Genomic DNA, 14446 nt, shown 5'->3' on the forward strand with positions numbered 1-14446 from the left:
AAAGCGGTGGGCTCTAATGTATATTCAATGAAATGTCTTAGGCTACTGGATTTGGGCCTTGTGGGCCTTAAATTTCTTAGATGATTACTCTAACGGACCAGAGAGCTTATTCTCACTATACCCCTCCAGTGTTAGAGAATAATCTATAATGCCCTTGTCGCCAACAAACTATTCTTCTAACGGACCGAGAGCTTATTCTCACTACCCCTCCAGTGTTAGAGAATAATCTATAATGCCTTTGTCGCCAACAAACTATTCTACTTACCCTGTCGATCTTTATTTGACTTAGACGACCTGAATGAATAGTTGACGATATCAATCGTCTTCGAACTTTTGTCCTTGTCACTCTAATTTACCAATTCAACTTCTTCTATCGCTCATATCTGACAGACAATCGATAAGAAATTAGGTAAAACACATTTTGATTCTACATTCCTTCATCATCTGATTGAATCATCCTTCGTCGATTGCGTTTCTGTCAATGCTGAAGTAATCGCAAGGTTTCATCTGATCGATCGTATAAGCTAATTTCTGATGTGAAAGTTCCAATCTTTTTTTATTTGTAGGGAGGTTTGATCTTCGAGCAAAGATGGATTTCATAAAGAATCTTGATACGGACACGTCTTTAGCCATTCTTTCGTGTCTAGATGACCCATCAGATCTTGTCCGTGCCAGTGCTGTCTCTCGCTCCTGGCGAGGCTTTGGTAAGAATCATCTTTTACTGTTTACTTTTGACTATGGTGGATTATAAATTTTACATCTTTTTATTTTGCAGTGATTAAGCAGAGTCTCTCCAAGAGCCTGTGCTTGAAGTTGTTCCACCAGCTAGCTAGTGTTGATCGTATACTAGAAACAAGCAATGAAGAGTCCTCAGGGCCAAGCAGCAGTGTCATGGAGGATAATACAACAAGGCTACTAGAAAGAGAGCACAGGGTTTATGCCTTATTAGCTAAAGGATGCACGTCTTCTCCTATCAAAAGCTGTGTTGAAGATGCCATTACGGCGTCTAGTACTGATAGGCTCCCAGAAGAGAGCATCTTGAACACGCTCGACGAAAGAGAGAGAATTGGTGGCACACCTTCGTACTGGTCTAGCTCAGGACACCACAAGACTTCCGTGCCAGAAACACTTGTTTACAAGCTCAAGGGTGACTTGTGTGTCATTACTGAACTCAGCATCCAGCCTTTCCAAGGTGGTGACCGTACCATGCCATCCTCCTCGTTTTTTAATTGAAATTTCTTTGTTGGTTAAAATGCTTCATTTGTTTTCTCTTAGATTTTTTTGATCCCGGTAGACCGATATACTCTTCACATTATGTTCGTTTCCGGTTTGGTCACTTGGATAACAACAAGTCACATGATAAAAACAATTATGTATGGACTTACACTTCACAACAGTTTCCCATGGCTCAGGTTTGTGTGTGTTATATTATAAATCACTGTCTCTGTCTTTAGCATGCTCTACAAAATCTTAATCTTGAAATGTTTCAGACCGATGTTTGGTTTTGTATGGTTAGGAAAATCGATTGCAGAGCTTTAAGCTTCCAGAGCCAGTTCTTTGCATTGGTGGGTTTATACTAGTCGAGTTTCTTGGTCGAGTTCAGAGATGTGACATTGATGACTTATACTACATATGGTACATCTTCTCCTCCTCCTCTCCTCTTCCTGTTGTTCTAGATGGCCTTAAAGCTTTTATGATGACTTTGAAAGTAGTTGTTATTGAATGTTTTCTGCAGTGTGACGCATGTTAAAGCGATGGGAAGATCACTAGCAAAATCTTTTAGGGTGATGGATCCGGATGAGTCAGGGAAGTTTGGGTTGAAGGTGTTGAGTTACAGTGATCCACAAGAAATGAATGAGAAGGAAGAAGAAGAGGCGGGGCCAAGTGTGTTTAGGCCGATGAGAAACCGAAACCTTGAACAGCTCGTCAACTTCCTGCACAGGCATTCTACAGACGTCCAGTATGTGTGGCCTGAATCAGATGAGGATGATGAATCAGACGAGGAGGAGGTTTAGTGTCTGATTTGGAGTGTGTGGGGGGGTTTTCCTATTTAATTGTGGCTTTGCTTCTGTTGTTAAATAATCATAGAGGTGCATGAGAGCGGTTTTAAAAGCTTCTCTCCCTCCCTTACAGTGTGTTGTAAAGGTTGCCGAGTGTTGTGACAATACTACTCGTTATGTATTATATGTTTGGTGTAAGTTTCATTTCCTTGGTTATACGCTTCTTAGCCAGTTTGGGCTTTTTTGGGGGTCCAAATATGAAGAACGCATTAAAGCTCAACGATCCACGACAAAGACAAACAATCAAGAATCAAAACTAGTGCTGGGCATTCTAGTTTTCGGTTCGAATAACTCAGGTTAGGATCCGTCTAGGTAAACATTTTACGGATCGGTTTAGATAATACCGGGGTGGCTTAGATTTATACTTATACAGAATCTAAATGGGTGGACCAACCACTATAAAATCGTTATTTTCTAAAAAAAATAGATACAACAAAAAATCCAAACCTCTTTAACCTTCATCACATGTTAGTGAATGATGCAACTATACATTAAAACATTATTTTTATATTTTTTGATTTTTTCTCAAAATCTATGAGTCAACCCCAACGAAAATATTGAATTTTTCGGTAAATGCACTATATACTGAAGCCTATGATGTTTAGTGTTGTTTTAAAATTTTCATACACATTCTATATTTGTATTAATTTGTATTAAACTCTCTTTCATGCTACATAGGCATCGTCTTAATTTTTTGTCAGTTAATTAAGTAAAACTTCATAATACTCCTTAAATTGGTGAACTAACCACTATAAAATCGCTATTTTCTAGAGAAACGGAGACAACAAAATTTCCAAAACTCTTTGACCTTCATCATATTCAAGTGAAGGATGCAACTATGCATTAAAACATTATTTTCATATTTTTGAATTTTTCTTTAAATCTATATGTTAACCCTCTACGAAAATATTGAGTTTTCGGTAAATGTTCTATATACCCTATGATCTTTAGTGTTGTTTTAAAATTTCTAAACACATTCTACATTTTTATTAATGTATATTAAACTCTATTTCATGGTACATGGACATCGTTTAAATTGTTTGTCAATTAATTTAGTAAAACTTCATAATACTCCCTAAATTGGTGGACTAATCAATATTTTCTAGAGAAACGAAGACAACAAAGGTTCCAAACCTCTTTGACCTTCATCATATGTTAGTGAATGATGCAACTATGCATTAAAACATAATTTTCATATTTTTGAATTTTTTTCAAAATCTATGTGTTAACCCCTACGAAAATATTGATTTTTTTGGTAAATGTTATATATACTGAAGCCTATGATCTTTAGTGTTGTTTTAAAATTTCTAAACATATTCTACATTTGTATTAATTTATATTAAATTCTCTTTCATGGTACATGGACATCGTTTTAATTTTTTTGTCAATTAATTTAGTAAAACTTCATAATACTCCCTAAATTGGTGGACTAACCACTATAAAATCGTTATTTTCTAGAAAAATGGAGACAACTATGCATTAAACCTCTTTGACCTTCATCATATGTTAGTGAAGGATGCAATTATGCATTAAAACAGAATTTTCATTTTTTTGATTTTTTCTCAAAATCTATGTGTTAACCGTACGAAAATATTGAATTTTTCGGTAAATGCTCTATATAGTGAAGCCAATGATCTTTAGTGTTGTTTTAAAATTTCTAAACACATTATACATTTGTATTAATGTATATTAAACTCTCTTTCATGGTACATGGACATCATTTTAATTTTTGTCAATTAATTTAGTAAAACTTCATAATACTCTTTAAATTGGAGGACTAATCGATAATTTCTAGAGAAACAGAGACAACAAAGGTTCCAAACCTCTTTGACCTTCATCATATGTTAGTAAAGGATGCAACTATACATTAAAACATAATTTTCATATTTTTGATTTTTTTCTCAAAATCTATGTGTTAATCCTACGAAAATATTGAATTTTCGGTAAATGCTCTATATACTGAAGCCTATGATCATTAGTGTTGTTTTAAAATTTTTAAACACATTCTACATTTGTATTAATGTATATTAAATTATCATTCACGGTACGTGGACATAGTTTTAATTTTTTGTCAATTAATATAGTAAAACTTCGTAATACTCCCTATATAAGTGGACTAACCACTATAAAATCGCTATTTTCTAGAATAACGGAGACAACAAAGGTTTCAAACCTCTTTGACCTTCATCATATGTTAGTGAAGGATGAAACTATGCATTATAACAGAATTTTCATATTTTTATTTTTTTCTCAAAATCTATGTGTCCCTACGAAAGTAGTGAGTTTTTTTGGTAAATGCTATATATACTGAAGCCTATGATCTTTAGTGTTGTTTTAAAATTTCTAAACACATTTTACATTTTTATTAATGTATATTAAACTCTCTTTCATGGTACATGGACATGTTTTAATTTTTTGTCAATTATTTTAGTAAAACTTCATAATACTCCCTAAATTGGTGGATAATCGTTTTTTTTTCTAGAGAAACGGAGACAACAAAGGTTTCAAACCTCTTTGACCTTCATCATATGTTAGTGAATGATGCAACTATGAATTAAAACAGAATTTTCGTATTTTTGAATTTTTCTAAAAATCTATGTGTTAAACCCTACGAAAATATTGAGTATTTTGGTAAATGTTATATATACTGAAGTCTGTGATCTTTAGTGTTTTTTTAAAATTTCTAAACACTTTCTAAATTTGTATTAATGTATATTAAACTCTATTTCCTGGTACATGGACTTCATTTTAATTTTTTGTCAATTAATTAAGTAAAACTTCATAAAACTCCCTAAATTGCTGGACTAACCACTATAAAATCGCTATTTTCTAGAAAAAAAGAGACAACTGTGCATTAAACCTCTTTGACCTTCATCATATGTTAGTAAGGATGAAACTATGCATTAAAACATACTTTTCATATTTTAATTTTTCTCAAAATCTATGTATTAACCCCTACGAAAATATTGATTTTTTCGGTAAATGCTCTATATACTGAAGCCAATGATCTTTAGTGTTGTTTTAAAATTTCTAAACACATTATACATTTGTATTAATGTATATTAAACTCTCTTTCATGGTACATGAATATCGTTTTATTTTTTTGTCAATTAATTTAGTAAAACTTCATAATACTCCCTATATTAGTGGATTAACCACTATAAAATCGCTATTCTCTAGAAAACGGAAACAACAAAGGTTCCAAACTTCTTTGAGCTTCATCATATGTTAGTAAATGATGCAACTATGCATTAAAACAAACTTTTATATTTTTAATTTTTCTCAAAATCTATGTGTTAACCCCTACGAAAATATTGATTTTTTTCGTATATGTTCTATATACTGAAGCCTATGATCTTTAGTGTTGTTTTAAAATTTCTAAACACATTTTACATTTGTATTAATGTATATTAAACTCTCTTTCATGGTACATGGACATCGTTTTAATTTTTTGTCAATTAATTTAGTTAAACTTCTTAGTACTCCCTAAATTGGAGGACTAATCGATATTTTCTAGAGAAAAGGAGACAACAAAGGTTCCAAACCTCTTTGACCTTCATCATATGTTAGTGAAGAATGAAACTATGCATTAAAACAGAATTTTCATATTTTTGTTTTTTTTCTCAAAATCTATGTGTTAACTACCCCTACGAAAATATTGACTTTTTTGGTAAAAGTTATATATACTGAAGCCAATGATCTTTAGTGTTGTTTTAAAATTTCTAAACACATTCTACATTTGTATTAATGTATATTAAACTCTCTTTCATGGTACATGAACATCGTTTTAATTTTTTGTCAATTAATTTAGTAAATCTTCATAATACTCCCTAAATTGGTGGATTAACCATTATAAAATCGCTATTTTCTAGAAAAACGGAGACAAATATGCATTAAACCTCTTTGACCTTCATCATATGCTAGTGAAGGATGCAACTATGCATTAAAATAGAACTTTTGAAATTTTGAATTTTTCTCAAAATCTAAGTGTTCCCCTACGAAAATATTGAATTTTTCGGTAAATATTATATATACTTAAGGCTATAATCTTTAGTGTTGTTTTAAAATTTATAAACACATTATACAATTTAATTAATGTATATTAAACCCTCTTTCATGGTATATGGACATCGTTTTAATTTTTTGTCAAATAATTTAGTAAAACTTCATAATACTCCCTAAATTGATGGACTAATCACTATAAAATCGCTATTTTCCAGAAAAACAGAGACAACTGTGCATTAAACCTCTTTGATCTTCATCATATGTTAGTGAAGGATGCAACTATGCATTAAAACAAAATTTTTGAATTTTTGAATTTTTTTTTTCAAAATCTGTGTGTTAACCCCTACGAAAATATTGATTTTTTCGGTAAATGCTCTATATACTGAAGCCTATGATCTTTAGTGTTGTTTTAAAATTTCTAAACATATTCTACATTTGTATTAATGTATATTAAACTCTCTTTCATGGTACATGGATATCGTTTTAATTTTTTGTCATCTAATTTAGTAAAACTTCATAATACTCCCTATATTAGTGTATTAACCACTATAAAATTGCTATTCTCTAGAAAACGGAAACAACAAAGGTTCCAAACTTCTTTGAGCTTCATCATATGTTAGTAAATGATGCAACTATGCATTAAAACAAAATTTTCATTAAACGTCTTTGACCTTCATCATATGTTAGTGAAAGATCCAACTATACATTAAAACATAATTTTTGAATTTTTGAATTTTTGAATTTTTCTCAAAATCTAAGTGTTAACCCCTACGAAAATATTGAATTTTTTTGGTATATGTTCTATATACTGAAGCCTATGATCTTTAGTGTTGTTTTAAAATTTCTAAACTCATTTTAAATTTGTATTAATGTATATTAAACTCTCTTTCAAGGTACATGGACATCGTTTTAATTTTTTGTCAATTAATTTAGTTAAACTTCATAGTACTCCCTAAATTGGTGGACTAATCGATATTTTCTAGAGAAACGGAGACAAGAAAGGTTCCACACCTCGTTGACCTTCATCATATGTTAGTGAAGGATACAACTATGCATGAAAACAGAATTTTCATATTTTTGAATTTTTCTCAAAATCTATGTGTCCCTACGAAAATATTGAATTTTCGGAAAATGCTCTATATACTGAAGTCTATGATCTTTAGTGTTATTTTAAAATTTCTAAACACATTATACATTTGTATTAATGTATATTAAACTCTCTTTCATGGTACATGGACATCGTTTTAATTTTTTGTCAATTAATTTAGTTAATCTTCATAGTACTCCCTAAATTGGTGGACAAATCAATATTTTCTAGAGAAACGAAGACAACAAAAGTTCCAAACCTCTTTGACATTTATCATATGTTAGTGAAGGATGAAACTGTACATTAAAACAAAATTTTCATATTTTTGTTTTTTTCTCGAAATCTATGTGTTAACCCCTACGAAAATATTGAGTTTTTTGGTAAATGTTATATATACTGAAGCCTATGATCTTTAGTGTTGTTTTAAAATTTCTAAACACTTTCTACATTTGTATTAATGTATATTAAACTCTCTTTCATGGTACATGGACATTGTTTTAATTTTTTGTCAATTAATTTAGTAAATCTTCTTAATACTCCCTAAATTGGTGGATTAACCACTATAAAATCGCTATTTTCTAGAAAAATGGAGACAAATATGCAGTAAACCTCTTTGACCTTCATCATATGTTAATGCAACTATGCATTAAAACAGAATTTTCATATTTTTGAATTTTTCTCAAAATCTATGTATTAGTCCATACGAAAATATTGAATTTTCGGTAAATGCTCTATATACTGAAGCCTATGATCATTAGTGTTGTTTTAAAATTTCTAAACACTTTATACATTTGTATTAGTGTATATTAAACTATAATTCATGGTACATGGACATAGTTTTAATTTTTTGTCAATTAATTTAGTAAAACTTTGTAATACTCCCTATATTAGTGGACTAACCACTATAAAATCGCTATTTTCTAGAAAAACGGAGACAACAAAGGTTCCAAACCTCTTTGACCTTCATCATATGTTAGTGAATGATGCAACTATGCATTAAAACATAATTTTCATATTTTTTAATTTTTCTCAAAATCGATGTGTTAACCCCTACGAAAATATTGAGTTTTTGGGTAAATGTTATATATACTGAAGCCTATGATCATTAATGTTGTTTTAAAATTTCTAAACACATTTTACATTTGTATTAATGTATATTAAACTCTATTTCAAGGTACATGGACATCGTCTTAATTTTTTGTCAATTAATTTGGTTAAACTTCATAGTACTCCCTAAATTGGTGGACTAATCGATATTTTCTAGAGAAACGGGGACAACAAAGGTTCCAGACCTCTTTGACCTTCATCATATGTTAGTGAAGGATGAAACTATGCACTAAAATAGAATTTTCATATTTTTGAATTTTTCTCAAAATCTATATGTTAACCCCTACGAAAATATTGAGTTTTTTGGTAAATGTTATATATACTAAAGCTATGATCTTTATTGTTGTTTTAAAAATTCTAAACACATTCTACATTTTTATTAATGTATATTAAAATCTCTTTCATGGTACATGGACATCGTTTTAATTTTTTGTCAATTAATTAATAAATCTTCATAATACTCCCTAAATTGGTGGATTAACCACTATAAAATCGCTATTTTCTAGAAAAACGGAAACAAATATGCATTAAATCTCTTTGACCTTCATCATATGTTAGTGAATGATGCAACGATGTATTAAAATAGAATTTTTGAATTTTTGAATTTTTCTCAAAATCTATGTGTTAACCCCTACGAAAATATTGAATTTTTCGTTAAAGGTTATATATACGGAAGCCTATGATCATTAGTGTTGTTTTAAAATTTCTAAACACATTATATATTTTTAATAATGTATATTAAACTCTCTTTCATGGTACATGGACGTTGTTTTAATTTTTTGTCAATTAATTTAGTTAAACTTCATAGTACTCCCTAAATTTGTGGACTAATCGATATTTTCTAGAGAAACGGGGACAACAAAGGTTCCAGACCTCTTTGACCTTCATCATATGTTAGTGAAGGATGAAACTGTGCACTAAAACATAATTTTCATATTTATGAATTTTTCTCAAAATCTATATGTTAACCCATACGAAAATATTGATTTTTTTGGTAAATGGTATATATACTGAAGCCTATGATCTTTAGTGTTGTTTTAAAATTTCTAAACACATTCTACATCTGTATTAATGTATATTAAACTCTCTTTTATGGTACGTGGACATCGTTTTAATTTTTTGTCAATTATTTTAGTAAATCTTCATAATACTCCCTAAATTGGTGGATTAACCACTATAAAATCGCTATTTTCTAGAAAAACGAAGACAAATATGCAGTAAACCTCTTTGGCCTTTATCATATGTTAGTGAAAGATGCAACTATGCATTAAAATAGAATTTTTGAATTTTTGAATTTTTCTCAAAATCTATGTGTTAACCCCCTACGAAAATATTGAATTTTTCGTTAAATGTTATATATACTTAAGACTATGATCTTTAGTGTTGTTAAAAAAATTTTAAACACTTTATACGTTTTAATTAATGTATATTAAACCCTCTTTCATAGTATATGGACATCGTTTTAATTTTTTTGTCAAATAATTTAGTAAAACTTCATAATACTCTCTAAATTGGTGGACTAACCACTATAAAATCGCTATTTTCTAGAAAAACAGAGACAACTGTGCATTAAACCTCTTTGACCTTCATCATATGTTAGTGAAGGATGCAACTATGCATTAAAACAAAATTTTCATATTTTTGAATTTTTTTCAAAATCTAAGTGTTAACCCCTACTAAAATATTGATTTTTTTTTTTAAATGCTCTATATACTGAAGCCTATGATCTTTAGTGTTGTTTTAAAATTTCTAAGCACTTTCTACATTTGTATTAATGTATATTAAACTCTCTTTCATGGTAAATGGACATCGTTTTTATTTTTTGTAAATTAATTTAGTAAAACTTCATAATACTCCCTAAATTGGTGAACTAACGACTATAAATTCGCTATTTTCTAGAAAAACGGAGACAACTGTGCATTAAACCTCTTTGACCTTCATCATATGTTAGTGAAGGATGCAACTATGCATTAAAACATAATTTTCATATTTTTTAATTTTTCTCAAAATCTATGTGTTAACCCCTACGAAAATATTGAGTTTTTGGGTAAATGTTATATATACTGAAGCCTATGATCTTTATTGTTGTTTTAAAATTTCTAAACACATTCTACATTTTTACTAATTTATATTAAACTCTCTTTCATGGTACATGGATATCGTTTTAATTTTTTGTCAATTAATTTAGTAAATCTCCATAATACTCCCTAAATTGATGGATTAACCACTATAAAGTCGCTATTTTCTTGAAAAACAGAGACAAATATGCATTAAATCTCTTTGACCTTCATCATATGTTAGTGAAAGATGTAACTATGCATTAAAATAGAATTTTTGAATTTTTGAATTTTTCTCAAAATCTAAGTGTTAACCCCTACGAAAATATTGAATTTTTCGGTAAATGTTATATATACTGAAGCCTATGATCATTAGTGTTGTTTTAAAATTTCTAAACACATTATACATTTTTAGTAATGTATATTAAACTCTCTTTCATGGTACACAGACATCGTTTTAATTTTTTGTCAATTAATTTAGTTAATCTTCATCGTACTCCCTAAATTGGTGGACTAATCGATATTTTCTAGAGAAACGGAGACAACAAAGATTCCAAACCTCTTTGACCTTCATCATATGTTAGTGAAAGATGAAACTATACATTAAAACAGAATTTTCATATTTTTGTTTTTTTCTCGAAATCTATGAGTGCAACTGGAATGCTTATTTGTGGGATAAATTTATCTGGAATGCATCATTCCATTGAATTCCATGAAATATTTACCAGTTAGCATAAAAACCTTTTTAAACCAATTCCATACATTCCAATTTTGGAATGGAACAAAAGAACAAATCCTTTGTAAAATCTATTCCTTTTATTCCCTGCAAAAAATGTTCATGAATGAATGGGATGAGTGGAATTAACTAGTTTCAGTTTTTATTCCATTTTGTCTGTCATTCCATTTTTAGTATTCCAAATTTTTTAATTCCTTTTATCCCATACATTCCATTTAATAACAACCAGTTACAGCCTATGTGTTTACCCCTACGAAAATATTAAGTTTTTTGGTAAATGTTATATATACTGAAGCCTATGATCTTTAGTGTTGTTTTAAAATTTCTAAACACATTATACAATTGTATTAATGTATATCAAACTCTCTTTCATGGTACATGGACATCGTTTTAATTTTTTGACAATTAATTTAGTTAATCTTCATAGTACTCCCTAAATTGGTGGACTAATCAATATTTTCTAGAGAAACGGAGACAACAAAGGTTCCAAACCTCTTTGACTTTCATCATATGTTAGTGAAGGATGAAACTATGCATTAAAACATAATTTTCATATTTTTGATTTTTTCTCAGAGTCTATGCGTTAACCCCTTACGAAAATATTGAGTTTTTTGATAAATGTTATATATACCGAAGCCTATGATCTTTAGTGTTGTTTTAAATTTCTAAACACATTATAAATTTGTATTAATGTATATTAAACTCTCTTTCATGGTACATTGACATCGTTTTAATTTTTTGTCAATTAGTTTAGTAAATCTTTGTAATACTCCCTAAATTGGTGGATTAACCACCATAAAATCGCTATTTTCTAGAAAAACGGAGACAAATATGTATTAAATCTCTTTGACCTTCATAATATGTTAGTGAAGGAAGCAAATATGCATTAAAATATAATTTTTGAATTTTTGAATTTTTCTAAAAATCTATGTGTTAACCCCTAGGAAAATATTGAATTTTTCGGTAAATGTTATATATACTTAAGGCTATGATCTTTAGTGTTGTTTTAAAATTTCTAAACACATTATACATTTTAATTAATGTATATTAAACCCTCTTTCATGGTATATGGACATCGTTTTAATTTTTTGTCAAATAATTTAGTAAAACTTCATAATACTCCCTAAATTGGTGGACTAACCACTATAAAATTGCAATTTTCTAGAAAAACAGAGACAACTGTGCATTAAACCTCTTTTACCTTCATCATATGTTAGTGAAGGATGCAACTATGCATTAAAACAAAATTTTCATATTTTTGAATTTTTTTCAAAATCTAAGTGTTAACCCCTACGAAAATATTGATTTTTTCGGTAAATGCTCTATATACTGAAGCCTATGATCTTTAGTGTTGTTTTAAATTTTCTAAGCACATTGTACATTTGTATTAATGTATATTAAACTCTCTTTCATGGTTAATGGACATCGTTTTTATTTTTTGTAAATTAATTTAGTAAAACTTAATAATAATCCCTAAATTGGTGGACTAACGACTAAAAAATCGCTATTTTCTAGAAAAACGGAGACAACTGTGCCTTAAACCTATTTGACCTTCATCATATAATAGTGAAGGATGCAACTATACATTAAAACAAAATTTTCATATTTTGGTTTTTTTTCTCGAAATCAATGTGTTAACCCCTACGAAATTATTGAGTTTTTTGGTAAATGTTAAATATACTGAAGTCTATGATCTTTAGTGTTGTTATAAAATTTCTAAACACATTCTACATTTGTATTAATGTATATTAAACTCTCTTTCATGGTACATGGACATCGTTTTAATTTTTTGTCAATTATTTTAGTAAATCTTTTGAATACTCCCTAAATTGGTGGACTAACCACTTTAAAATCGCTACTTTCTAGAAAAACAGAGACAAATATGCATTAAACGTCTTTGACCTTCATCATATGTTAGTGAAAGATCCAACTATACATTAAAACATAATTTTTGAATTTTTGAATTTTTGAATTTTTCTCAAAATCTAAGTGTTAACCCCTACGAAAATATTGAATTTTTTTTGTATATGTTCTATATACTGAAGCCTATGATCTTTAGTGTTGTTTTAAAATTTCTAAACTCATTTTAAATTTGTATTAATGTATATTAAACTCTCTTTCAAGGTACAGGGACATCGTTTTAATTTTTTGTCAATTAATTTAGTTAAACTTCATAGTACTCCCTAAATTGGTGGACTAATCGATATTTTCTAGAGAAACGGAGACAAGAAAGGTTCCACACCTCGTTGACCTTCATCACATGTTAGTGAAGGATACAACTATGCATGAAAACAGAATTTTCATATTTTTGAATATTTCTCAAAATCTATGTGTCCCTACGAAAATATTGAATTTTCGGAAAATGCTCTATATACTGAAGTCTATGATATTTAGTGTTGTTTTAAAATTTCTAAATACATTATACATTTGTATTAATGTATATTAAACTCTCTTTCATGGTACATGGACATCGTTTTAATATTTTGTCAACTCCTTTAGTTAATCTTCGTAGTACTCCCTAAATTGGTGGACTAATCGATATTTTTTAGAGAAACGGAGACAACAAAGGTTCCAAACCTCTTTGACCTTCATCATATGTTAGTGAATGATGAAACTATGCATTAAAACATAATTTTCATATTTTTGAATTTTTCTCAAATTCTATTTGTTAACCCTTTACGAAAATATTGAGTTTTTTGATAAATGTTATATATACTGAAGCCTATGATCTTTAGTGTTGTTTTAAATTTCTAAACACATTATAAATTTGTATTAATGTATATTAAACTCTCTTTCATGGTACATTGACATAGTTTTAATTTTTTGTCAATTATTTTAGTAAATCTTCATAATACTCCCTAAATTGATGGATTAACCACTATAAAATCGCTATTTACTAGAAAAACGGAGACAAATATGTATTAAATCTCTTTGACCTTCATCATATGTTAGTGAACGAAGCAACTATGCGTTAAAATTGAATTTTTGAATTTTTGAATTTTTCTCAAAATCTATGTGTTAACCCCTACGAAAATATTGATTTTTTGGTAAATGCTCTATATCCTGTAGCCTATGATCTTTAGTGTTGTTTTAAAATTTCTAAGCACATTGTACATTTGTTTAATGTATATTAAACTCTCTTTCATGGTAAATGGACATCGTTTTTATTTTTTGTAAATTAATTTAGTAAAACTTCATAATACTACATAAATTGGTGGACTAACGACTATAAAATCGCTATTTTCTAGAAAAACGGAGACAACTGTGCATTAAACCTCTTTGACCTTCATCATATGTTAGTGAAGGATGCAACTATGCATTAAAACATAATTTTCATATTTTGTAATTTTTCTCAAAATCTATGTGTTAACCCCTACGAAAATATTGAGTTTTT

General features: G+C 29.1%; 1 protein-coding gene across 3 annotated transcripts; it reads left to right on the forward strand.

The window, feature by feature from the left end:
• Window positions 1-224: 224 nt before the first annotated feature.
• Window positions 225-2216, forward strand: LOC106365535 (F-box protein At4g00755-like). 3 transcript variants are annotated; one of them, XM_013804957.3, is made up of 6 exons: window positions 225-409; window positions 567-704; window positions 776-1192; window positions 1276-1412; window positions 1517-1635; window positions 1736-2216. In XM_013804957.3, exons 2-6 carry the CDS (start codon window positions 590-592, stop codon window positions 2013-2015), a joined length of 1068 nt encoding a protein of 355 aa, XP_013660411.2. In that variant the 5' UTR covers window positions 225-409; window positions 567-589; the 3' UTR covers window positions 2016-2216. The 3 variants fall into 3 exon arrangements, with proteins under 3 accessions (XP_013660411.2, XP_013660412.2, XP_048625461.1); XM_013804958.3 differs by having other exon boundaries at window positions 343-500; XM_048769504.1 differs by having other exon boundaries at window positions 372-489.
• Window positions 2217-14446: the final 12230 nt, after the last annotated feature.

This window comes from Brassica napus, chromosome C9 (genome assembly GCF_020379485.1).
Source record: "Brassica napus cultivar Da-Ae chromosome C9, Da-Ae, whole genome shotgun sequence".
NCBI classification, from domain to species: Eukaryota; Viridiplantae; Streptophyta; class Magnoliopsida; order Brassicales; family Brassicaceae; genus Brassica; species Brassica napus.

Coding starts and splice junctions, on each gene's coding strand:
- LOC106365535 (XM_013804957.3), top strand. CDS start 590: ATGGATTTCATAAAGAATCTTGATACGGACACGTCTTTAGCCATTCTT. Junction 1,193..1,275: donor CAGCATCCAGCCTTTCCAAG/GTGGTGACCGTA, acceptor GTTTTCTCTTAG/ATTTTTTTGATCCCGGTAGA. Junction 1,636..1,735: donor GATGACTTATACTACATATG/GTACATCTTCTC, acceptor TGTTTTCTGCAG/TGTGACGCATGTTAAAGCGA.